Source organism: Opisthocomus hoazin, chromosome 4 (genome assembly GCF_030867145.1).
Source record: "Opisthocomus hoazin isolate bOpiHoa1 chromosome 4, bOpiHoa1.hap1, whole genome shotgun sequence".
Taxonomy (NCBI): Eukaryota; Metazoa; Chordata; class Aves; order Opisthocomiformes; family Opisthocomidae; genus Opisthocomus; species Opisthocomus hoazin.
Genome location: NC_134417.1, coordinates 1,092,023 through 1,115,462, shown reverse-complemented (window position 1 = coordinate 1,115,462; position 23,440 = coordinate 1,092,023). Strand labels below are relative to the sequence as shown.

The window sequence follows — 23,440 nt, the reverse complement described above, 5'->3', positions numbered from 1 at the left end:
AGGTGGAAGATCGACGCGTCGACGCTTCATCCCTCGGCGTGCGTGCCCGCGGCGTTCTGTAGCGTCAGGGGGTGTCTGCGGGAGGGGGGACATGCGGCCACTGTTTTGTAACCCTGTCTCTTAGCCCTTGTACGCAGCCCCAACATCACTACCTTTTTCTTTTAAGAAAAAGCCCTTGTGTGTGTGAAAGCACGACGGCCGAGTCCACGAGTGGCTGGGACGCGTCTGCATGCACATTTTCGCGTGTCCCAGCGCTAGGGAGGAGCCCTGCGAGGGGCCGGCGTCGGTAGCAGCCGTACGCGTGAGCGGGCCCGAGTCTCGCCTTCAGTGAAGGGAGAGAGCTAGAAGCCTGCTGGGATTCGGCAAACATGTAAAAGACAGTGGTGGCAGGGTGCCTTTTAGAAATGAGTGTCTTTATGCACATTTTGCTTTTAGCATATTTGAGTTTATTGTGACTTTATGTATATTAGGGTGTCAAATGTTGTTTTTTTAAATCTTTAATAAAAAAATATTGAATTCACAAGTGATCCGTGCACTTCTTACTGGTTTAAGAAATTAAAAATACAGTTGCCTCTTGGTAACTGTTAACAAAAGTATGGCTGTGTTGTAGAAACAATGCTGGTAATTAAGCACTGAATTCTTGTACTAGCATTGCTGGCTCCAGCACTGGAATTCAAATGTTTCTTTTGTCTCACAGGAGAAGACACTTGGGTTACTGCAGCGAGCGAGGTCATGCTGGTGTAGGGTTAGTCCCAGGCCACAGATTTCGGGGCTAGTTGATTGGGCTGCCCGTCTCAAACCTACTCTACTCCATCTCCCCTCAGAAGGGGCTGCGCAGGCCTCTGCAGTCCTGACTTCAGAAGTGCTAGGCAAATCCTGGCCCGGGGGCTGGTTTGCTTTGGTGCTTTGCAGTGGGTTGTTTTTTTTGCTCTTGAATGCAAAGTTGAACAGAACATGCAATGGATTTGGAAAGTATTATTTAACATTAAAAAAAGTGTTTCTAGGGACCGGGGTGGGGGATGACCCTCAGCATGTGCATACATGAGGTTTGACACCTCCCTTCTTACCTGTGGGACTTGCCAGGCTATTTGTGCTGTGATAATGCCTTTCAGAGAGCTGTCATTGTAAAGAGAAAAAACAAAAAGGATTGTAAATTTGCTTAGTAAATACATGGAAGTCCCCAAACACAGAACGAGCAAGAAAGGAAGCAACCTAACTGCCAAGGGACACGACATGGAGCTTTCTTCTGTTAACAACCCTATGGAATAATAAAATTGGAAACTAAGGTACTAGTAAGACCTCTCCTCTGTAATTTTCTTTACGTTATCTGAGGTGGATGTTCTTATTCAAAGATGGCCATCAGGTCTTGTTTGGTGGTTCTCATGCCCTTGCATGCTCAATTTCCTTTGAACCGGGGGGAGAAGGGCAAAAGCCAGCTTGGCAGAGGGAGGTGAGAGCTTCTGTAGTGACCTCTCTGCTTTAGGGAGGGAGGTTCACGTTTTGAAGTGCAAATGAAGGAGGAGCCTGGGACACTTGCACTAGAAGTAACACCCTACACGCCAGGTGACCTCTCGGACGCCAGGTGACCTCTCGGACAGAGCCTGCGCAGCCCCAGGCCGGATTTACTTTTCGCCAGGCTGCTTCCTTCCCCTGGGCACCGCACAGCTCTCCGTGCTACACTTCTGCCCAGTTGGCACAGGTAACGATACCTCGCTGTAACCGCCCAGGGCGGTTCACGGGCTGCAGCCCGTTGCCCTCCGGGACGGAGCCCCTCGCCTCCAGCACCCAAACGCCCGGTGCTGCCGCAGGCTCTCGACGGAGGCAACGCCGCCGCCCGTCCCAGCACAGCGGCCACAGCCCGGCGCGCAGCAGCACGCACGCCGACACTTGCCTGAGCTGGCTGTCCTCGGGTGGGACATCCAGGCCGTTCCCTGGCCGGCACAGCTGCTCCGACCCCTCTGCTGCAGCTGGAGCACTGGAGGCAGCTCAGCTCCATGAGATGAAAGACCCCCAGGTTAGGGCTCTTCTGTCAGGCTCCTGGGAAAGCAAGTGCAAATCCTGACACTTCAGCGACAGAAACGCAGCCCTGAGAGTCAACGTGAGAGCGCCAGCTTTGCTTCAGCAGTGGCTGGGGAGCAGCAGCAGGGTCACCTCCGTGCAGCAGCGTTGCAGACGTGCTGCTTAGCTGTCCCTGTACTGGCACTGGAGAATCAGAGCTGGAGCTGGCCTTCCCCATCCACCCGCTCCCCTGTACCTTGCTGCGGGTGCTGCTGAGCTCCTCCCTCACTCGGGGTGACCCTGCTGGGCTCGCATGGCTCCCTGCGTGGCTGCAGACCCGGGCACGTCCCGTCCCCACCACTGTGGGAGCAAAGAGGCCGAGGGGCCGTGAGCTTGCTGGCCGCAGCCGCCCGCTCTCCCAAAGCCGGCACGGGCAGGAAGAGCCACCGCAGAGGGGTGACAGGCCTTTCCCCGGGCACCTCTCGGTCCCGTGTTAGCTGGAAAGGAAGAGCCAGGTCAAAGCAGTCCTATTAGGAGTTTTTTAAAAAGTGTCAAAAGCATTTTAGAAATGTGTTACCAATGGGGCTATTTTTTTAAAAAATTTTTTTTAAATCAACAAATTAGGTTCACAGAAAGTTTACATCCTCTGATGAGGTGTTGCTGGATTTCTCCATTTGCATTTCTGTACCTTACTGCAAAGGTGTCGAATCTGACACCTCCCTGACAAAGGCAGGAAGAGGTGAGCGCTTCGGGGTGGGACAGGGGAAGGGGAGTTTCCAGCAGCTCTGATGAAAAACCAGCAAAGCCTTTTCAAGTCCTCCTTTATAGAAGCAACCTTTATTCTTTTCCATTCCAAAGAAATACGAACAGACTGACTGATCTGACAGCGCACCGCCTTGTCGAAGGAGAGAGGAGCAGCACACCAACGAGAGGACTCGCATTTGATATGCAGTGGAGGAACAGCCGAAAGCAGGGCTCCTTTCCCCTCTCCGTGCACGTCAGTGGCTCACACCTGCTGCAGGGGAAAGCTGCTCCCTGTCAGACCAGGTCAGCTGGCAGGACTTGCCCCGCTACGGTAAACTCTCCACAGGTAAAACACCCCCCAAGCAGCCATCCAGGTCTTGGCATCTCCAGCTGCTGGAGCCCAGTTCGGGGATTTCCCAGTTTACGGCCCCATCTCCACGCCCCGGCTCTGCCCACACACAGGTACAGAAGCGGGTCTCCAGCCCTAGCTGCTCCTCCACCCCGCAGGGACGCGGGTGCAGACACATGGGGTTTACAAATCCGGCGTTCAGCCTTCGAAACGCACCGAGACTTTTGCCCAAGCAGCTCTTCCCTCTCTCTGCTGATGAAAACAACCGGGCCAAGCAGCACGTCCCCTGCTGAGCTGGGCCCACCGGCCATGGCTCGGGCCACGCTCACACAGAAGCCGGTACGGAGGGAAGCCGGGAGGAGAGCATCTCCTTGCTCCACAGACGGGTGCAATGGTTTGAACAAGGTCATGCAGGAAGCACGCGGAAAGCTCAAGGATCACACCAATCCACCAGCCTGGCTGGCTTAACCAGAATCCTATCCTTCCTCTGCTTCCTAAGACACATTTTTATTTTCTTGCACGAGATCCCTGGCTCCGAGTTGTATTTATACCCTTTCTTACAGAGATTTCCCAAGCTCATAGTTATCTAAATGGATAACGTCACCAAATTGCACACTTTAAGCCTCTCGTGCTTCTGCATGAGCCGAGCTAAAAAAAAAAAGCAAAGGGGGGAAAAAAGTCTCTCTGTCCATGGGATTTTTAGCTCCCTACACAACATTAGCATTTTCTCATTGTCTTCTGCAAGTGCAATTCATTGCACTGCATTTTAAGAAGGTTAAAAAAAAAAAAAAAATCAAAGCTGGTGCAGAAAACACTCAAACGTGAAAATACACCTTACAGCAAGAGACTTGAAGCTTAATTTAGTTAAACAAGATGATGACTGAGGGCGATTTGATTAGTCATACTGCACGTGTTAGCTTCTGCATATGTTACATTGCTCACTTACCAGCTGAGGAAGTCATGAGTTCAAAAGGTCTTTTAAGAAAGTAGAGCCTTAAATGCCAAGGGCTGGATAGCGGGGCCAAGCTGTTTGAAATGAGAAGGAAAAAGATTGAAATTAGACACTGGAAGAAGCCGTGAATTTCCTTCCTCTTAACGTTACCAGGTCAAGCAAGACTGAGTATCTTTCCAGAAGTAAATACAAGCTGCTGTGGTTACAAACAAAAACTGCTCAGTAAAACAACAACATACAAGCAATTACATGACCTGATCCATTCTGGCTTTTGATTTCTTCAGTATAAAATTACCTCAGTTTGTGGTTTTTCAGTTTTCATAGAATCGTAGGATCGTTTGGGTTGGAAGGGACCTGAAAGCTCATCTGGTTCCAACCCCCCTGCCATGAGCAGGGACATCTTCCACCAGCCCAGGGTGCTCAGAGCTCCATCCAACCTGGCCTTGAACCCTGCCAGGGAGGGGGCAGCCACAGCGTCTCTGGGCAACCTTCACATTAATCTCGGGCTAAAATATAGGTTGAAAGTATGGTAAGTAATTTTACTTCACATCTGGGAGAGCGCAGACCTAGGGCACCTTCAAACACGCGTTCGCAGGAATTCAGGAATTGCCCAGGTTCAGTCTCGCTCGGCTGACCCCTGCAGAGATCCCAGACCACCGAAGCACAACGTAAAGCAGCCCAATTCGAAGTCCCCACCAAAGAGGCACGCCGCAGAAGCGCCCTGAGGAGGACGAGCCTGTGCGGGGAAAGGGAGATTGCCGGGCACCACGCGGAGCCCGCGCGCCTGCGCACCCGGGCGTTTCAAAACGGGTTTCAGCTCCCAGCGGCGCCCGGGGAAGCCTTGCTGTGCTCTGGCCTTCGGGCTGCTCGGGACTGAGAGGCACGCTAGCAAATCTTTAGAATTCCGTTGTGCTAAGCAAAGGCACTATCAAATCTCTTCCACTGTCACCATGCAGCAGCCCTCACCATTGGCGTTCCACAGATTCGAGCGGGGAACAGCAGAGACATCAGCTCCAGCGCCGGCCCCAACAAACCTTTCCACCAACTCAGAGCAGTTGTTCACAGCGCCCATGTGCCTCCCCAAGGCCCGAATCACGCAAGTTTCTAGCAAATTTGCCTCCTTTGGGCCTGCAAATGCGGGTTGTTCTGCATGACCAGCCTTTGTAACACAAGGGTGTCACAGAACCACAGAATGGTAGGGGTTGGAAGGGACCTCTGTGGGCCATCTAGTCCAACCCTCCTGCCGAAGCAGGGTCACCTACAGCAGGTTGTAGAGGACCTTGTCCAGGCGGGTCTGTGTCTTCGTTCCTCACAGCTGATCCCCAACACGGGTGGTACCCACCTAGACACAGCCCCCTTCCCAAACAACACACACAGATTCCATTGCCACTGGGCAGACCTCAGATGCCTGCAGAGTACCAGGAGCCCGAGACCACATTGCACACATCTGAGCCTGGCCCAGGTTCCTCCTACCCTTCACACGAGCAGATGAACCGGACAGAAGACAAGCGTAATCAAATTCCCTCGTCCAGGCAGAGGGAGCGCACAGCTTCTTACCAAAATCTAGGATTCTGGAGCAAATCTCTAGTGAATAGCTGCTACTCTCACAGCAGCCGCAAGCCTCCCACTCATTAAACATCCCCCCCAGACCAGCAGTTTCTTAAAATGACAACATAAGTTCCCAGCAAAGTCCATGACAGCAACCTACAAGCCAGCAAGGACGTGCTCCTGGGAGGCTGGGATGCCTGGCCCAGGACCTCCCCTAGCTCTCCGAATGCTTTAGATGAAGTGACACACAATCTGGAAAACTCCCGAACGTGCTTGGTCTCCACAAGAGGGTTGTAAGACCCAAAGGGCACAGTTACCCCCCCACCGTACCGTACGGGCCCTGCGCAGGTGCGCAGCAGCAGCTGCCCAGAGCAGCACCGTGCTGCAGGCAGCAGGGACGAGCAAGCCAACCAGGAGGTCACGCAGCCGCTCTTGTGCCGCGGCGCGCTCTCCGCAGCCCTCGGCTGCTTAGCGGTGACAGCGCTGGCTGGCCCAGGGCACAGCCGCCCAGGGAGGCTCAGCAGCGGCGGGACAGGCTGCGCTTTCAATTGCTGCAGGAAGCAGGAAAAATGATTCACATCCTTTCAGCCAACACCGAACCAGAGCGTCACTCCAAGGCTAGAAAACTCCAGTGACAACGGCAGTCTGCAAAATACAACGCAAAACTCCAAGATCTTGATGCTCTCTGCTTGCTTAAGAGTCTGTTCCCACCCCCATTCCTTCCCAGAAGCACCGCTCCTCTACTCATGAAACTATAATCTACTCCCCAAACCCCTTTCAAAAACAAAACCAAGCAAAACCAAACCACACCAACCAGATCCTTATCCTTCAGCTTTTTGCTAGAAGGTCTACTGGCTGCATTTCCAGGGAGCAGCAGCAGCAATATCTATCTGCTTGCTTTAACACCTTGGGATTTTATTTTTTTTTTTTCAAAAAAGTTTGAAAGATGCAACAAAACTATTCTTATACTGATATGCCAAGTTGTTACAATGACAACCAACATTTTGCTCTTGTACAGCTCTAGCAAGGCTTCAAAAAGAAGGGAGAAGTATGACTTCAGGGTTTTTTGAGGGGAAGAGAGAAAAAGAATTCGCCAACAACTTGCCTGTGTCTTTTGTGGGTTTACAGCTACACACCAATTTACAGGTGTTATAATCAATTATTTTTATAGCACAGATACAAGGAGAGAAGTGCTGTGAAGGAGCTGATGAAAAAGCTTTCTTGTTTGCCAGAAGGAAAAGGGAAGAGGACGACAGCAAAGAACTCTTCTTCAGCCTAAGAGGGAGAATTAATCTATAAGGCCAGAGCATTTCCTCATCTCTCCAAACTGTCAAGTCTTCCCTGAAATGAAGGCTCTCGCTGCCAGTCCCAGGAGCAGCTGCTGGTGAGTGTAGCCAATGGCTTCTTGCGCTTTAATTTGTATTATACACGAAATTCCAGTAGGCACACTCAAAAGCAAGCACAGGCTTCTCCGTTTCCTAGGATGGGGTCTGCTGCTGGCCACTCCTCCCTCTGTTCTCTACTCGTGCGGTTTGGATCTAACTCTAGAATTATATTAACGAACAACTGGTCACATGTCTCTCAAGGTAGGGTTTTTATTGCCTAACTGACCAATTCAGCTGAAAAAACCCTCCTCAAAATTTATCTTCTGAAGTGTCCTATGACTGAAGTATTACAAGACTTGGGTATTGGGTGAAACACTAAGGTTTTGCATATGTATCTAGGGCGAATGACGGATGCATATGCTCTATCTTCTCGCTTTATTTGCTCACCCAAAGAGGTTTTCTAAGTTCCATCCAACTCCGAACACTGATTCAGAGACGAGTTCTCCACGGCCAGCCAGGCAGTGACCACTCTGACTCAGCCTCACACATGCATGTAAAATTAACAGATATAACCAACACAGGCCAGGTGGGAAATGAAATATGCAGACAAACATAACCAGTGTCATGTCAAACAAGTAGATCAGGAAAGAAAAAAAAGTTTCGTGCATTCAAGCACTGTTTGGTTTAGTTGTGGGTTCTCTCTGCTTCCCCTTTGGCTCCCAAACCGCCTGCTTCCAAGCATACTGCCTGCCTGCCTTGGGAAAACGGATCCCTGCGGAGCTGGCAACACCAAGGGAGCTCTCGGGCATTACCTCCCTCCTCGAACATGTGAGAGGCCACACTAAGTACTTTCAAACCTTGTATACAGGAACAGGTGGGCTCTCTAGCTTGGCAATCCTCCTGCCAGTCACTTTTACGAGGCAGCACCCACACAGCCATCCAGCACACTGCATTGCCTCCAACCAACAGGCCCTTGCCACAAGAAAGCGGCGGTGGCTCGCCAGGCAAGTCAGGGATTTAGCTGTTTATCCCAGCTTGTTTCACCACTTCTGGGGAAACCTATCAGCGTGTGGGGAAGCTTCCAGCTAAGGGTGTTGCCTTCACCTTTCCTTCATTACTTGTTGATGAGAAACCAACACCAAACCGCTGCTCACAATGCATTCCCCCTAGAAACGCAGCAGAAGCCCACAGCGTAATGGGGAGGATTCGGCGCTCCAGCCCTCATTAGAAGATTTTCACATCTGGTCCTTTCCGCTGCTGAAACACATCAGCGTTCAGCCTCGCTCCGTTTCCTGTCGGAATCCCACTAACGGGCAGAGAAACTGGGACTGCTGGAAAATAGCAGGGGAGCCTACCTGGTACCACGGGCTTGTTGTCTCTAGTGCTTGTAGCCACGGCATCTGAGCAGCGAGAAACAAACCACACGCACCTTCCACAGCGGAAGGGCTTCCACTTCCCCTGAAACAAAACAGTATCATTTATTACATGGTTTGTACTTACTGGTTGTGTTTTTAAGAGAACATTCAATACTACGAAACCGTTTAGACCAAGTCATTTTATACACTGCTCTGAATAAAGCCATAGGTGAATTCAAGTGGCCCAATTACTTATTTGGGGTCTGGTTTTCAAAGACTGAAATTTCAAATCTGAAGTGTCTGAACACGTAACTTTGGTTCGATGCCATTCTCAAACATTACCATAGAGTTCAGATCTGTAGCGAGACTCTGACAATTGAGGAATTCAGCGCAGCAGAGAACCCCGGTGAACACCGCCCTTCACGGGGTGGGCTCTGCAGCTGCAGCTCCTCTTGCCAAAAGTTATAAACATCACTTTTCTCCATCCTCCTCACGCTTGGTTTTTCCCTTCTTTTTGTCCAGACACAGGGCAATTCCAGCCTTCCCTGTTTTGCTAACTTTTTCCTTTGTTATGGTCACAGCTCCTGCACGCACACAGATTTAGCCCCGCACCTTCCTTTTGCGGCTGTATTTTAACAGCTCCCCGTTTCCATTCAGCTAAACCGTTCCTAAAGGTCCAAACACCCACGTGACTCCAGAGACATTTGTCTTCAGCTCTGTCTCAAATTCTGTCTCTGACAAGGATACGCTACGTCTCGCCCAGAGAAAGACAAAATTCTGTTTCACTGTTGATAAAGCTCTTTTTAAAAGGTAGCATTACGTTAAGCGATTTCAAAGGGGCGGCAGTGCCCTTTGGAACTGTGTTGTTATCCTCTTCCTCCAATTCTTTCATGAAAGTCACAGACCAGAGCGCAACAACCCAAATGTTTCCAGAGCAGCAAACTGTCACCTTCTATATATAGCCCTGGTGTCACAGTTCAGCCCCGGTCTTATCTAACAGGCCGAGAGGTATGGCAACACGCAGTGCCTGGAAGGCTGCGGACACATTTAATTACAGCAATTCACTCACAGAACGTTTTGGCAACCGGCTTCGAGTCACTACTACATGTGTTGATAAAGGCTGTGAAGTCTGGGGAAGGCTGTTGGCATCCACGCTCCCGGGAACACTCCTGCAGAACAAACAACACAGACCTCTCTCTCTCACACTCTCAGTTGAAAACCAAGTTTTATATCTGAAAGTTTTGTAAGTTGCCATCTTTGGAAATGCTTGAATAAGCAAGTTAAACTGCCCAAATCAGCTCAGTGAAAAGCACCGTCTCCATTTACAGACACTCCTTAAAACACGCTAGGTCGCCCTGCTGCGCTTCCTGGACCTAACTCACCGCCGCCTCGCTCAGACACGCGGGGCTTTGCGTCACGGTGGCCAAGACACACCGACCTTCCTCCGCGTCGCGCCGGTCTGTCCCCTTGGAAGGCACGATGGGCAGTGCCACTGCTCAACAACTTCCTGAGCACTCCGACCCTTTGGTCCTCTCAAATACATTCAAAAAGACTCTACCTGTCAAGCCCCTGTTGTAAGCGTAATGGGTAAAAGTTCACACCATAAACTTCACAGGCTTATGAGGGCTACATTAGGTGACAAAGGCAGTCATATATCACTTCATCAGACTAATTCTGTCAGTCAGTGAAATCTGTAAAGCCATTTACAGTATGCAGTCTGGCTCAATCATTCTGCCACGAAACCAATTCAAGACTATCAACAGTCTGCTCAGATGAGGATACAGACACCTTCATTTTGCTCATCGGTGAGCTCACAGACTACCAAACTTTTTTTTTTTTTTTAAAAAACAGAAACCGACCAACCAACCAGATTTTCCTCAAAAACCCAAACGAGAAATCCCTGAAAATTCTGTTCTTTAAATTTCAGACTGAAGCATCACCTTGTAACGGCAGAGTACATACAGAGAAGGAGGGATCTCGGGTGGCCTGGCAGGATGATGAAACTACCTTGTGTGTCGGTACTTTCACAATCAGGTCTTTATAGTTGATCTCATTTAAATTCACTGCTCATGTAACACAAGGTAGTTATTATTAACAGAATATTAAATACACTGCCTGACTACATCAAAGCTTTCAGAGTCTCCATTTGAAGCAGTCTGGTAACCAGCTTTTTGCATACGCATAACTAAAGGCAGCAGCAGAATTTTGCAGCCCTTTACATTATGTGGGAACCCTTCATTGCTGCCATGTGACTTCAGCAGTTACTAATCTCAACACAATTCTGCAATGCATACATGTATATTTATATTTGGATTTGTCTCTGAAAGGAGGGGAGGCAAAAGAGAACTTCAAGGCAGCCAACAGTGAACAAACCTCTTCCTTCAGCAGCAGGCTGCGAGGTGGAGGTTAGGAAGAGGCATGCATGTTCCTAGAATTCAGATCCAAACAGAAGGCACTTCTCATCCTCCCCTTCCCTCCCGGCCCCGCACAGAGCAGCTGGGACAACGCCTTCACCACTCACAGGCAGGCAGCAGCTCTTCAGAACACAAAAAACGAGGGGCTTGTAAAGACAACTGTGTACAGACACTGGAAATAACCCCTAATCACCCCATTCTTCCCATCATCGCTTCTTCCTGCACTGTGTCCCACCACACACTTCTCTGAGTGCACAGCTTGCAATGCTCCAGAGGCTGCTTCTGGCCCCGGGCTGGTGGCCGAGCCTCTGGACGTGCGCCTGCAGGCCCGGCCAGCGCAGCCGCAGCGCCCGCGGAGCTCAGCGAGAGGGCTGGGGTTGTGACCGCGCCTTCACGCCGCTCCGGAGATCACCCTGCAGCCAGAGAGGCTTCAGGTCCTTCAAGGGCTCTCCATGCCCTGATGCAGACACATATTTTTCTTCAACTCCATTATTTCCTGGAGAGAGAATTTTTTTTTATTATTAAATTAAGACCCCATTTAGCCCAAACAGGAAGAGAACCAAAACACCAAACGGAACTGCAAACACTTCAAAGCTGGAGAGGTGCAGCCAGCATCACACGCCGCAGCCCACGGAAGGGACGGGCGGTTTGGCCCCCACGGTCGGTATAAATGCTGTGTACAGCCCACCCCACGGACGGGGCTCTCACCTGGCAAGCCAAACGTGCCGAGTCCGCCTCGCCAGGCTCTGCAGAGCTGAGCCGCTCCAGCCCCAGCGGCTGCCTCCATCGGAGCAGAAGTAAGCACAGGCCACCCAACCCTTCTTCTCCTTCCTGCAGCTAAGAGAATTACAGATTAAAGCCAACTAGAGGAACACATTTGCTAAGTTTATCCAGCACTTCTGCGACTGGGTTCCTGGATTTTCTGGTTTCTAAGTTTGGGGTTTTCTTGTTTCCCCCACAGAAAAAAGGCCACAGGAGATCTCAGAGGGAGTCAGCTGGGGCCAACAGCAGGGAAAGCAGCAGACCTGACCTCAGACAAGCAACGGCCACCTACATTTTAAAAAACACAAAAAGGACAGCCAATACTTTCTTGGATGGAAGAAGAGTTTTTGAAGTTGACAGTGCCATAGCAGCACAAGCAGTTTACTTTCAGACCATTGTAACAATTTAAAGAGGGTAATAAATCCACTCCATTCTGTCTCACTGTATTCACACACAGACTACAGAGGGAGAAGCAGCCTGACGTACCTCAGATTTTTTTAGCAGATGCCACGAGGATTACCTATGTCTAAGAGTTCAGTTGTCTCGGTTTCTACCCACTCTTCTACTTCTTTTCTGATTAGGAAGCCTGGCAGAAGTTGTTTTTCATGTTTAGTTTGTTGTGGGTTGTTTTTTTCTCCCCAAGTTGCACCAGTGAAGCACACTGACAAAGTTGTTCTACACCTTGTGTACCACCCCTAAAAAATATTGTCCTCTTCCACAGCCCCCGAGAAAAAGGAGCTGATGAGCTGTTTATTACCTCATTTGATAGATTGAATATATTTCTCAAGCTCCTAACCTTTTGTGAGCAAGTAAACAGTGGAATTTCTGGAAGTTACACCTACAAGCGTTGTTCTCCCTTGAAGTCATCCACTTGTCACTTTGCCAGAAGCACGCAACTCGTTTCACCATGTTCTCCGACTCAGAGGCTTATCAATGCGTCAGGTTCTTTCCACCCTTGCTAGAGACACAAACGAACAATCAAGGATCTCAATTCTCAGCAAGGAGAGCATTTTTTTTACTCCATATTCACGACAGCTGTTAGGCAGACTAAAATCTGATGCTTTTCAGTAGTCCGCTTCCCTCTTCCACGCAGAAGGTTTATATCTGCATTCACTATCATTGGGCCAACAGCTCTTCAGTATGAATTTTCTCATCATCTTATTTGAAATCAAAGCCACAGATTTTTCCCTTTACATCAAATAATGTCACAGCAAACTCCATAGCCCCGAAACACAAGCAGCTGAACGGAGGGAAGCCAGGGCTGGCCAAACTGCCACACACAGTCACAGGACCCCAGTGACGCCTGGGGGCTACCGCGGCGGGAGAAACTCCCTGACAGAAGCCTGTTCCCAACGGTTCTGCAGCGCAAGGCAAGCCGTCACCTTTGAGTGCTGACAGAAGGCACATCACCAAGCAGGAGTACACAACTACCCGAAGCCATGTTTAACTTGTGCTCTTACTACACTTACTATTGCAAAAAATTACCAGAAGCAAAAGTAACTGTGAAACATTACCTAGTAATTTACTGCATCAGCAGTACTCCAGTTCTCCCACCGCTATGTATCATTTATCACAGCTTAGATCCTGATGCCAGCACAACGCCTTCGCTACCGAGCTGCACAGACACCCTGTACACACGCACGACGCTCGGATCTGCAGTTCATCAGTACCTCTCTCCTCTCCACGATTAGCTGAGCAAGGAACCACCGTGCTGTTAGGACAAAAGTGTTTTCAGCCTTCACATACACAGAACCGCTCACGTATTTAGGGTCAATTCAGAAGACTTCAAGGGGACCTGGACGACGTGTCGAACAAGCATGCTTTAAAAATGCCTGTCTTGGCAACAGTGCACGCCACTACAATTCTACCCTTGGTGCGAAGGCAATTCACCTGCATGGGGAATGGTTTTGTGGTACAGAAACACCTTGGGTTTGCAGCTCGCAGAAATATCTGGGTCCCTCATGACCAAACTAGGGTTTGCACTAGCTTGTTCTGTTTTTTTTTAAAAAAAAAAAAAAACAAAAACAAAAAAACCAAACAAAACCAAAACACACACACACAAACCTCTCAGTCACAGAAGAAAAGATCTAATAAGGCTCTCATAACCCGAGTACCTCCTAAACTGGAGGGGAAGTCCAAAGCCGCACCCCACACCCACTAAAGCACATCACCGCTTAAAGTGAGAAAACAAGTCTTCAAGCCTCCCGACTTTCTCCTCTCGGAGCACAAAACAAGAACATCAACAAGAAAGTACACTAGCCGGATGAGTTTCAGCAATCTTCAGAAGACATGACACTTCACACCATGAGAGAAGGCTGATAATCACCGTACAAAGCAAACTGCAGGGGTGTAACTGGAATTCTCTACCTCTCAGCTACCAGTATAAAACCACAGAGGGCTGCAGGAGAAAAGGTCTCCATAGCTGACATTAAACAAAGCAAGAAGGACAATGTATCTTCTGGCGGTTTTGAACAACCAACACACAGACCCCAGCTGCATACGCTCTTCCAGGTAGTCAATTCACACGTTTTCAGAACGACTAGTCAATATAAAGATTCAGTCTTCCCCCTGGCCACTAAACTTACAGGTCAGACAAGCTGGCAACAGTTTTCATTCAGGACAGTAAGCCACAACAACTTCACAGCTTGCAAGTTCTTCAGTGTGAAATACCGGTTCACACGCTATCAGTGACATATGTATCTTGTGCTTTCTTACGTGGAGTAGAAGGCTCAAGGAACAAAAAGGCAACTAAAAATATATCTGTTTTATTTACCAGTTTTCTAAAAAGCAAAGTCATAAAAATTAGTCACAAGTGGCAAAACCAAAATATATTGCACAGTGTACAGAAAACATTGTTGACATGTTGACAAAGTGTCATCACAAATAAGTCATCTTACAACAGTTTGGAAAAATGACAGCTTCAGAATCTTATCTATAAATGGAGGCATGTAGATTTAAAGTTACAGGAAAATATTTTAATACCACCCTGTAAATGCAAAACACTTTAAGGATGCAAGATTAAGTCCATAAGTAAGCACATCCACAAAATGCTCTAAATATACTTTTCTCTTCCTTTCACTAAGTTATGGTTACAAGATGGTCGTTACAAAAAAAAAAAAAAAACCACAACCAAAAAAACCCAAGAAAAAATTAAAAAAAACCCCCACAAACAGGAAAAAAAAGCATGCTAAAGCAAAGAAGCTCAAAGCAGTTGAGAAGTCCCTGAAAATAATTTGTATAATTATGATGCACACCTTTATATAAAGCTTTTATTTCTCCCAAACCCTGGTCCAATTAAAACTATTTGTGTTTACATGTAAAAATGGCATATATTTAATACGTTGGTATAGCTGCGCTGTTCCATTTATGATTTAAACATTTAATACATTGGACTTGAACACCAACATCTTAATATTTCTCATTCGGTTTATATTTACATATATTTAAGTTTGACCTCGCTAAACTACTAAAGTCAGGAGTCAGATCCTGATGGGTAGTGCTTCACACTACATTTAAGATACTTATTTCTTAAATCGTGATTCTGCTTGTTTCACAAGTTCACACTATGTGCAGAACTTGCCTCCAATTCAAATTTGCTCATGACGCTGTCCAATTAATACAAATTACTTTACACAAATTGTTTCTTCCACTAAGCAAATACCAGTCACTTCTGCATGTTTTTGGCGGTGTCAGATCTAACTTCACATCCTCTTTGTATGCAAAGAGAAACATTTTTATAAAATGCAAATAACCTTAAATTTCAGTGAATAGAAACGTTATCCTAATAAAAAAGAAAATGCTGTCCATGAAAAACATTTTAAGACAAACATACAAAAGTCAACCGAATTTCTCCATATGTTTTTCACCCCAAGACCTACAGCTGGCATCTAGCAATACTGCAGCTAAACATCCTTCTTAACTAATCAATATATTAAAGCTGCTCTTTCGCGTTCGCTTCCCACATCCAACACGCATAAACAGCACAAAAACATAAAGTACACATATTCAAGTTAATACAATCTCAGAGGCATTAAAATTAAATCCTTGACAGCAAAGGATTCCAGCCACACTAAATCTGAGATTCTGCAATCCAAACACAGTGAAAGTCAACGCTATTCTCAAATCACTTATTTTTTATAAGAACTCTCTTCAAATGACAAGAAATGTGTAATCCTCTCTTGCCACTTACAGGTTTGACATTTGTTTAGCCACACAGGAAAACTGATGACCAACCTCCTGACAGAACAAATCAGAAACAAAGGTTAAAGTTATACCAAGCTTTGTCTAACAGTCACTGGAGCATACGCAGTCATCCTCTGTGGTCTTCATTTTAAAAAAATCTTTAAGCATAAAGATTTCTTGTGTATAAACTCTCAGAAATGATGCATCAAGGTAATAAACAGTTCATAGCCTCGCAACGTCCGTTTAAATAAAAGGCTACAAAGTTGTCAGCACTTGCCTATACTTTCTTACACATTCACACAAGTATTTTAACCAAAGACCATCTTACAAAATTAGCTCAACATTTCTCTTAGACAAAAAAGGTTCTTACATTCAAAACTATAGGAAACAAAGAGGATGGGATCAACTGGTATAAGAAGGGCAAGAGCAAACTGATTTGCTTGAAGACTATTTCTTCTACTATGCTGGACCACTTCAAATATTAAGAACAATGCTAAAGAGCCACGAAGCAAAATTGCAATTTATAATGCTGAATCATTACCAAAAAGGAGATTTGAAGAACTGTATGTAAGGGGATTTTCAGTACTCATTAACCCATTCTACAAAAAACCCCAGTGGGCATCAATGAAAGTTTCTGTAGTTTACAAAGAAATTATTGAGGCATGTAAGTGCAAAACATGAGTCTTTCTTCTTTTTAAAGAAAAGCTATACCATCTTCAACAATGTCCTTACTGGGAAGAGATTGCCACCATTTAAAAAAGAGATTCATTCACAAATGACTCTTTGTTTTTATGAACTGGATTCATCTTGCTGGATGCAAGACAAAAACCTTTACGGATCATCACTGTAGTTTTGAAGCAGCTTTGAAAACGACAGGCTCAAAGGCTACGTTTGCTCTTCACTGACTTGGCTCAGGGAAACCAAGTTGTTTTCCCCAGTGTCTTCAATCATTTCATTAAGGTCCATTTCATGGATTTCTTCATCATATGATGTATAAAAATTACTCTGTATATTGTCCTCACAAAAAATACATTCCTAAAAGGAAAAAAATGAAAGTTTTACAAACACTCATAAGTCAAAGAAAAACAAAAAAAACCACACGGCTTTTCCAAACAACGGTCCATTTGCGTGGGATCCCCGAGTCCAACGGAACCTTTACAACTGTGCTGCAGCTACCAGATACATTCCACTCCCCGGCTTTCCCCCACACAATCATTTTATAACGTGTAGTAAATCAATACAGGTACTCGAGAACTTTACTGGAAGCAGTTATGTCATAGATCATTCATAATGCTGACATTTCCCATGCACTTCCAAGCACCTTTTCCTCCCTTTGATTGCTAACCCTGCACTAATACGTTCGTGACAGTTGCAGACTGAAGCAACTGTACACTCACACAAGCTGCAGGCTATGGTATTAACCTTGCAGTAACAGTAACACTGTGGGATTCCACTGCAATTCTGTTACACTGACTTTGGAAATACTCGTGTGAAAAGAGAGCCTCTGCATTTGATAGCTTGCATGCAAAAAAAGCTATAAACGATGGAAAACTTAGGGAAAAGAGAACGCAAGCAGGTATTCGTGTGTGAATAATACAGACAAATCAAATTGCAAGGATGCTTTGTTCTGGTGTTTGGTTTTGGGGTTTTTTGTTTGGTGTTTTTTTTTTTTCTTTTTTTTGCTTTGCAAGCCACTAATCCACTTGTAGAATCCAGGCAAGAGATGATCCTGCACGAAAAGTCTGACAGAAAAAAGGAACAGTGTACTCCCATTAATGTTGTACTTTCTAGAAAGCAACAGGCACAAACTTCTGCACACAAAATAGATTTTTATGTAGTGAAATTTCTGACATCCTTTATGAACACAGCCAAACAGGTACACAGGAAGTTAGAAATAGGAAGGAAATCTTTTACACTGTATTCACCACTACTTTGACTTTCGTGTTGGAAAGAAGACTTATGGTAAATTAAATCAAGCCAGAAACCACTGCTTGGAAGTTTGAATTGTTTTTTTTCCTCTGCGTAATTGACCAAGCTCTCATAGCAACAGGAATGGAAAAGTCTAAGACAATCAGCTAACAGTTTAAGCACTGCTATACATGCAAGAGTAACTGACTGCTTTAAACTTACGGAATTAGCAACAGTTTTTGGCAGTCCACCTTGCTGGATCCACGGATGAACTTCAATAAGCTCTCTTTTTTGTTCTTCTGTAAATTTTGGTTGTAGTTTCTGCATTTGCTTTAATTTCTGCTTATCTTCTTTTAAAACTGTTTCCAAATCTCTAAAATAAAATGTATTTAGAAATCAAGCTTCAACAGTTTCTGGGCTCTATGCCTGTATAAGGTCAAACAGTCAAATACTAACATTTTTAAAGACTATTTTTGTTCCAGAATGTTAAGCTTACAAAGTTTACACTGGAAGAAAATTAAGTGTGGTTATTTTGGCAGTTTTCTGCATTTATGGACAACTTTAACGCATCTCTGCTGGCTCATTGTCTTTCCAAATCCCATCAGTGAAAACAGTTTCCTTGGCAGCACCACCAGTGAAACCACCAAGAACGCCAGTTCCCCTCTGCTGCTGCAGTTAAGTTCCAAGTTCTCCTTCACTGGGAGGACAACCAAAAACAGACACTAGATGCACATATGAGATACTAAAGCAGAAGCTGTGAGATATGTTCAAGAAGATCATCAAGAACGGATTAAACTTCAGGACTGAGAGGGAGAGATTTAGAAAACACTGCTGTCTTTCAGCAGCCAAAGTTCTCTTCTCCCCCCAGTGCCCCACCTTGATTCAGAAACTTAGAAAAACCCCGCACCACACCAAACATTTACAAGCTGCACACCTGCACAAAAGATGACGATAGAAAGCAAGTTCCAAGAAACCGAGTACCATTTCTGTTCCTTACAGCATGTCTAAGCACAGGCTGGCTTTACACTTCTCTTCCTGGGCATCGCACTCTGACAGTGAGCTTAACTCTTCTGATCACAGTCTCCTGTTTCATACTATGCTCTCTCCGTCAGGCTGTGCTACTCTTACAGTCTCCTGGAATTCCCATCTATAATTATCAACGCTTCAGGCTACAAAGAACTGAGAAATGCCAAGATATTTCTAAATCTAGGACCTTCACAACTTCTCATGTAGTATACAAAAGATATAAAGGAAGCAAGAATTCTTCTTGACACTGAGCTAAACATTAAAAACAATTTACTGTTATTGAGACACAGTTTCTTATAGCTTTCCTTCTCTACTCTCTGCTCCCCCCAAAGTATATACAGTTCATTAAGGACTACGGCACTGAAATTACCGTGAAGGTATCTGGTAAGTCATCATAACAGTGTCATCTGTGTTTGCCATCAAAAGCCATATAGGATCCTGAAGGACATATTTAATGAAGTGCTCGCTTTCTTCCATTTCTGCCTTCATTTTGGTTTTATGATGATTTTCTGAGGAATCAATACTTCCAAAGTATTTGCTGGTATGACTAGTTTCACTACTACCTTTAATAAGAAATTTAAAGTTTCATTATAAATTGTCAAACACATAGACCATCTGAATGCTTTTGAAAATAGAGAAGATTAAAGAGAACAAAGTATAAATACAATCAATTTTATTTCATTTTTTTAAACAGAGGAAACTTCTACCCCTAACTAACTGCATTAATATTTTTTAAAACTCAGATTCTCAACATAAGTGTCCATTAAATTTCAACAGAATTATTAACTTACTTAAATTAACAACTCTGAAATGAAACATGGAGTACAGTATTTTCTCTTCATTATTCTGTCATACCTACATAATATCTTAACGGCTACTTTACACACACTTTAAAGTTTCTGCAGTGTAAATCAAGCACAATAGAAAAACTTCCATGTTATGTAATAAAAAAAGAAATCAAGAATAAACTATGCAATAAGGAATAAAAACAATAAAGATTTTTACATAAAGCACTTGATGTTCAAGTGGTGTTTTCAATATCTCACGCCCCAACTCTTCTAAAACACTACGAGAGTACTCACTGCCAGAGTTACCTGTTCTGCTCCCTGACAGGCCACAGCCGTTGGATCCCGACCCCAGAGACTCGGCAGCGGCAGATACACCGCTCCCTGAAGAAGCTGAACCGGTGCCTGAACACGCATCTTCTTGAAGTAAAATGTCAAGCAGGACACTAGACATGGAGAGTGCATCGCTATTTTGAGCGTCCATTGGAGATTCAGTCTAGTGATAAGAAGGGGAAGGGAAAAAAATAAAATTAAAAAACCAAACCCAAAACACAAGGCTATTTCATTACTAATCATTTACATTTAGCATTAATCCATTTCACTTTACATTCCAAAATGTTTACACAGTTATTCAAAGACAGACAATCACCAACAACATGCATCAAGACCAACTGCGGAATAATGAAGTGGACTGATAGGCAGACAAGTTGTCCTTCAGTTAGATTGAGATTTCAATTCAATTTCTCTTTAAAAATATATATATATATAGTTTAGTGAGGAAGTAAGGAAGGCATTTGCTATTCATTTTTGACAGCGCCTACTGTCCTGGACAAATCAAAATTTACCCAAGCCACCTAAGACATACTAACTGTTGCTCCTACTATAACCTACCTCAAAGTTTCACATCAACTGTCCATCACTTACTACGCACTGTGAGAAGGAAGGACTTCCCAAATGCTAGCTTCCTAGGCAAGATAATTTAGTTGTATATTTAAGGGAAAGAGCATTATCTACACTAATTTCTAACACACGCAAAACCTCACTGCAAGTCAGCTTGAAGATTAAATATTAGAAATTCAGGTTGACAGAACTTAGTAAAATACATAATAACAACATTCCTGAACAAATGCCCATATTGTCCTCATTCTCCAGTAATTGATGAGGAAATTACAGAAAGTTACATTTTGCAGGTTTTTAAAGACTAGGAACTAACAGTTTGAGGAAATTAAAAAGAATTTGCCAACAAAACTGTTACTGTTAAGTTTTTTTAATCGAGCTCCTTCTAATCCAGCAGAGGCATCTCGGTGCACGTTGTAAGTCAGACTGTCACAGAAGCACTGCTATACCACAGCACACGTCAGCAGTCCTGACAGAGCTAAGCTTTCAGAGATCACAGAATGCTTTGGGTTGGCAGGGACCTTTAAAGGCCATCTAGCTCAACCCCCTGCAGTGAGCAGGGGCATCTTCAACAGGGTCAGGTCGCTCAGAGCCCCGTCCAACCTGGCTGTGAATGTTTCCAGGGATGGGATGCAGTGCACAGAATACATTAGTCCAAATATGGCACTGGATGCATAGATCCCTGAAAATTTCTGTAACTGGCATTTGCCCAACTAGTATGATAGAGAATTTTTATTTAATGAAAACCAAATGTATTTGTTCTCAAGATCATGAGATATCCTGTGCAGCCTACTGTAGGTGACCCTGCTTCGGCAGGGGGGTTGGACTAGATGACCCACAGAGGTCCCTTCCAACCCCTACTATTCTGTGATTCTGTGATTCTATCAAGCATGTAACAACAGAACACGACAAGTTTTTGCACTGTATCAATCAAGCGTGGAGGTTTCTCTATAAATACAACAAAATATATTTCTCTCTGTTGTCCCTCCATTTGTCCCCCCTTAAGGATCAATACCAAGGATATGAAATAAAATAAGTCATCTGGAAACTAACCAGCAAGAAAAGTTTAACGTGGAGATCCAAATGTTCCCCATCGCGTGAGGAACAAGCATTTTCAGAAGTTTTTCCTTCCTCCTCCCTTACAATGTGGACACATGCTTAAGACTCACTGCACCAAGAAAGTCATCTAATCAGCTGCTAGCATCAACACTAACAATGCTTTTCACCACTTACTTACAGTAGTTTAGATCTCAGACATGCCTAAACATAAAAGCCACCCCTTCCACTGCCTGCTTTCCTTTTATCAGCAGTGAATCAAAGTTCTGCTTTCCACCTGCACCATCAGATGTAGAGACCAGTTACAAGCCACAGCACAAGAAAAGCAGGAGGGAGGGAAGAGCCCATCTAAAAGGTTTAGGTTCTCCATCGTGTTGGTGACTTAGCATTTACAAAGATATTCTACGATGCCTTCAGAAAACACTGAGACTACTCTACATATTTCTGTCACAGAAACCTTTACAGACATATTACTACATCCGAAGTTTTTGTAAGGTTATTTGTTAAACTGATTTGTCACAATCGAATGAGCCAGGAAATAAAAACACCTGAAGTTACCGAATAGTTCAGCATAGTTCCAGTGCACCAAACAAAATAAAAATAAAGTCAAAGTCTGCATGTAATAATTCATTCTTCCTTTACTTTACTTGCTTGTTTGTAAACAAAGATGTGATTTTATTCTAAATCAGCTTCTTTCAGACCACTTCTAGATTGTTTCCTCCCTACACACAAATTCACTAGCCCAAAGCGTTTTGCTAAAAATAAAGCACTCGTATTATTTTAAATCTATTTCAGTTCTTTTCAATGGGCTTACCTATATGCATATTTTAAAAAAAGTGGAAAAAAAAAGCCCCCTGTTCCAGGATGTATTTCCAGTCTTCCTAGTGTAACTTTAGAAGAACAACAACGTGGTTTTAATCTTTAAAGGTTAAGACAATTCCAATGATTAGATTTCAAGCTTTATTCAGTCTGCTGAAGCCTGAATTTACTAACTACAACTGCGAGTCCAGCTCCTGGCATTATGTTGACCGATTACTGTCTATCATTAAAAAAATAGGTCTCAAGTGAAAGGATTGAAAACGATGTAGCAGAGACAGGAAAACGGGCCAGAGGGAAAGGAATCATCCATTCTAAGAATGTCTACATATTAATAACTTCAGATATGTTCAAGAACATGAAGACACTAAAAAAACCAAAATAAAACCCGTCAGCATACTTACCGGTAAGGAACCCTTTTTTCCACTACAGTTATCAGTTGTCATGATTTTTCCTACGGCTCCTTCCTCACTTAAAGCTCCATGTAAACCTGCAGGAGCTCCACTTTCAGCAGTTTTTGTGGTTTCTTCTAACTGTAGCAGATTCAGCGGAGAACTGCACCTTGACTGGAACAGAGGTGGTGAAGCCTGGTCTTGAGGACCCACTGACTGTGGAGTGCAGGAACGGGATGGCTCATTTCGTGGCTCTGTGACAGGAACCTTTTCACTCTCTGCTGGTGGATAATGGAATGGCTGCGCTGGAAAAAACGCCTGTTGTGGGAAAGGGCTGGGGGTAGCAAATGGTGGCTGTGTAGGAAACACTGTCTGTGAAGAGAAAGGGGGATGGGCAGGGAAGTTGGGTTGGCTGTGGTAAAGCGTCTGAGGTAAGTTATTGTTCATCTCTGGGTAGACATAGTTGGGGAGCACAAGAGCTACGACAGGTGTCATGAGGGGTGAGGAGAACTGGGATGGCTGCACAGGACACGTATTTCCAGAATCTGGCAACTGATTAAAACCAGAGAGTGAAGTCTCAGGAGCTGCCGGCACAGTCCCTGCTGCTGGGAAAACGGGAAGTGGATATGCAGGCATAACAGTGGGAAAAGACACCGCTGAATAGCTCGCTTGTGACGTGTCTGATGGTGACCAAGCAGTAGTATTTAAACCTTGAAGAGGGAACCGATGGGGGAATTTAGTTCCAGAAGTTGTACTATCTGAAGACTCCTGTGGTTTAATGCGCTTTGATTTCCTGTTCTTCCCACTTTTCTTCCAAGGCTGATCCGTTCCAGAAGTGCCATTTCTTTGAACACGACCACCTGCAGGGGAAAAAAACAAAAAACAGACAACAACAACACACCAAAAAAACCCAACGGCATCAGGAAGGATC

At 45.1% G+C, this 23,440-nt stretch overlaps 1 protein-coding gene across 8 annotated transcripts in view; it reads right to left on the bottom strand.

Annotated features, from left to right (window-relative positions):
- Positions 1 to 14,196: 14,196 nt before the first annotated feature.
- Positions 14,197 to 23,440, bottom strand: part of PER2 (period circadian regulator 2) — a 50,138-nt gene continuing 40,894 nt past the window's right edge. For all 8 annotated transcript variants that reach the window (XM_075417531.1, XM_075417527.1, XM_075417530.1 and 5 more), the window contains 5 exons: positions 22,522 to 23,369; positions 19,658 to 19,844; positions 18,934 to 19,126; positions 17,760 to 17,910; positions 14,197 to 16,664 (listed from right to left, as the gene is read on the bottom strand). In XM_075417531.1, the coding sequence (XP_075273646.1) occupies positions 16,515 to 16,664; positions 17,760 to 17,910; positions 18,934 to 19,126; positions 19,658 to 19,844; positions 22,522 to 23,369 (1,529 nt within the window). In that variant the 3' untranslated portion in view covers positions 14,197 to 16,514. The remainder of the gene's footprint in view (positions 16,665 to 17,759; positions 17,911 to 18,933; positions 19,127 to 19,657; positions 19,845 to 22,521; positions 23,370 to 23,440) is intronic.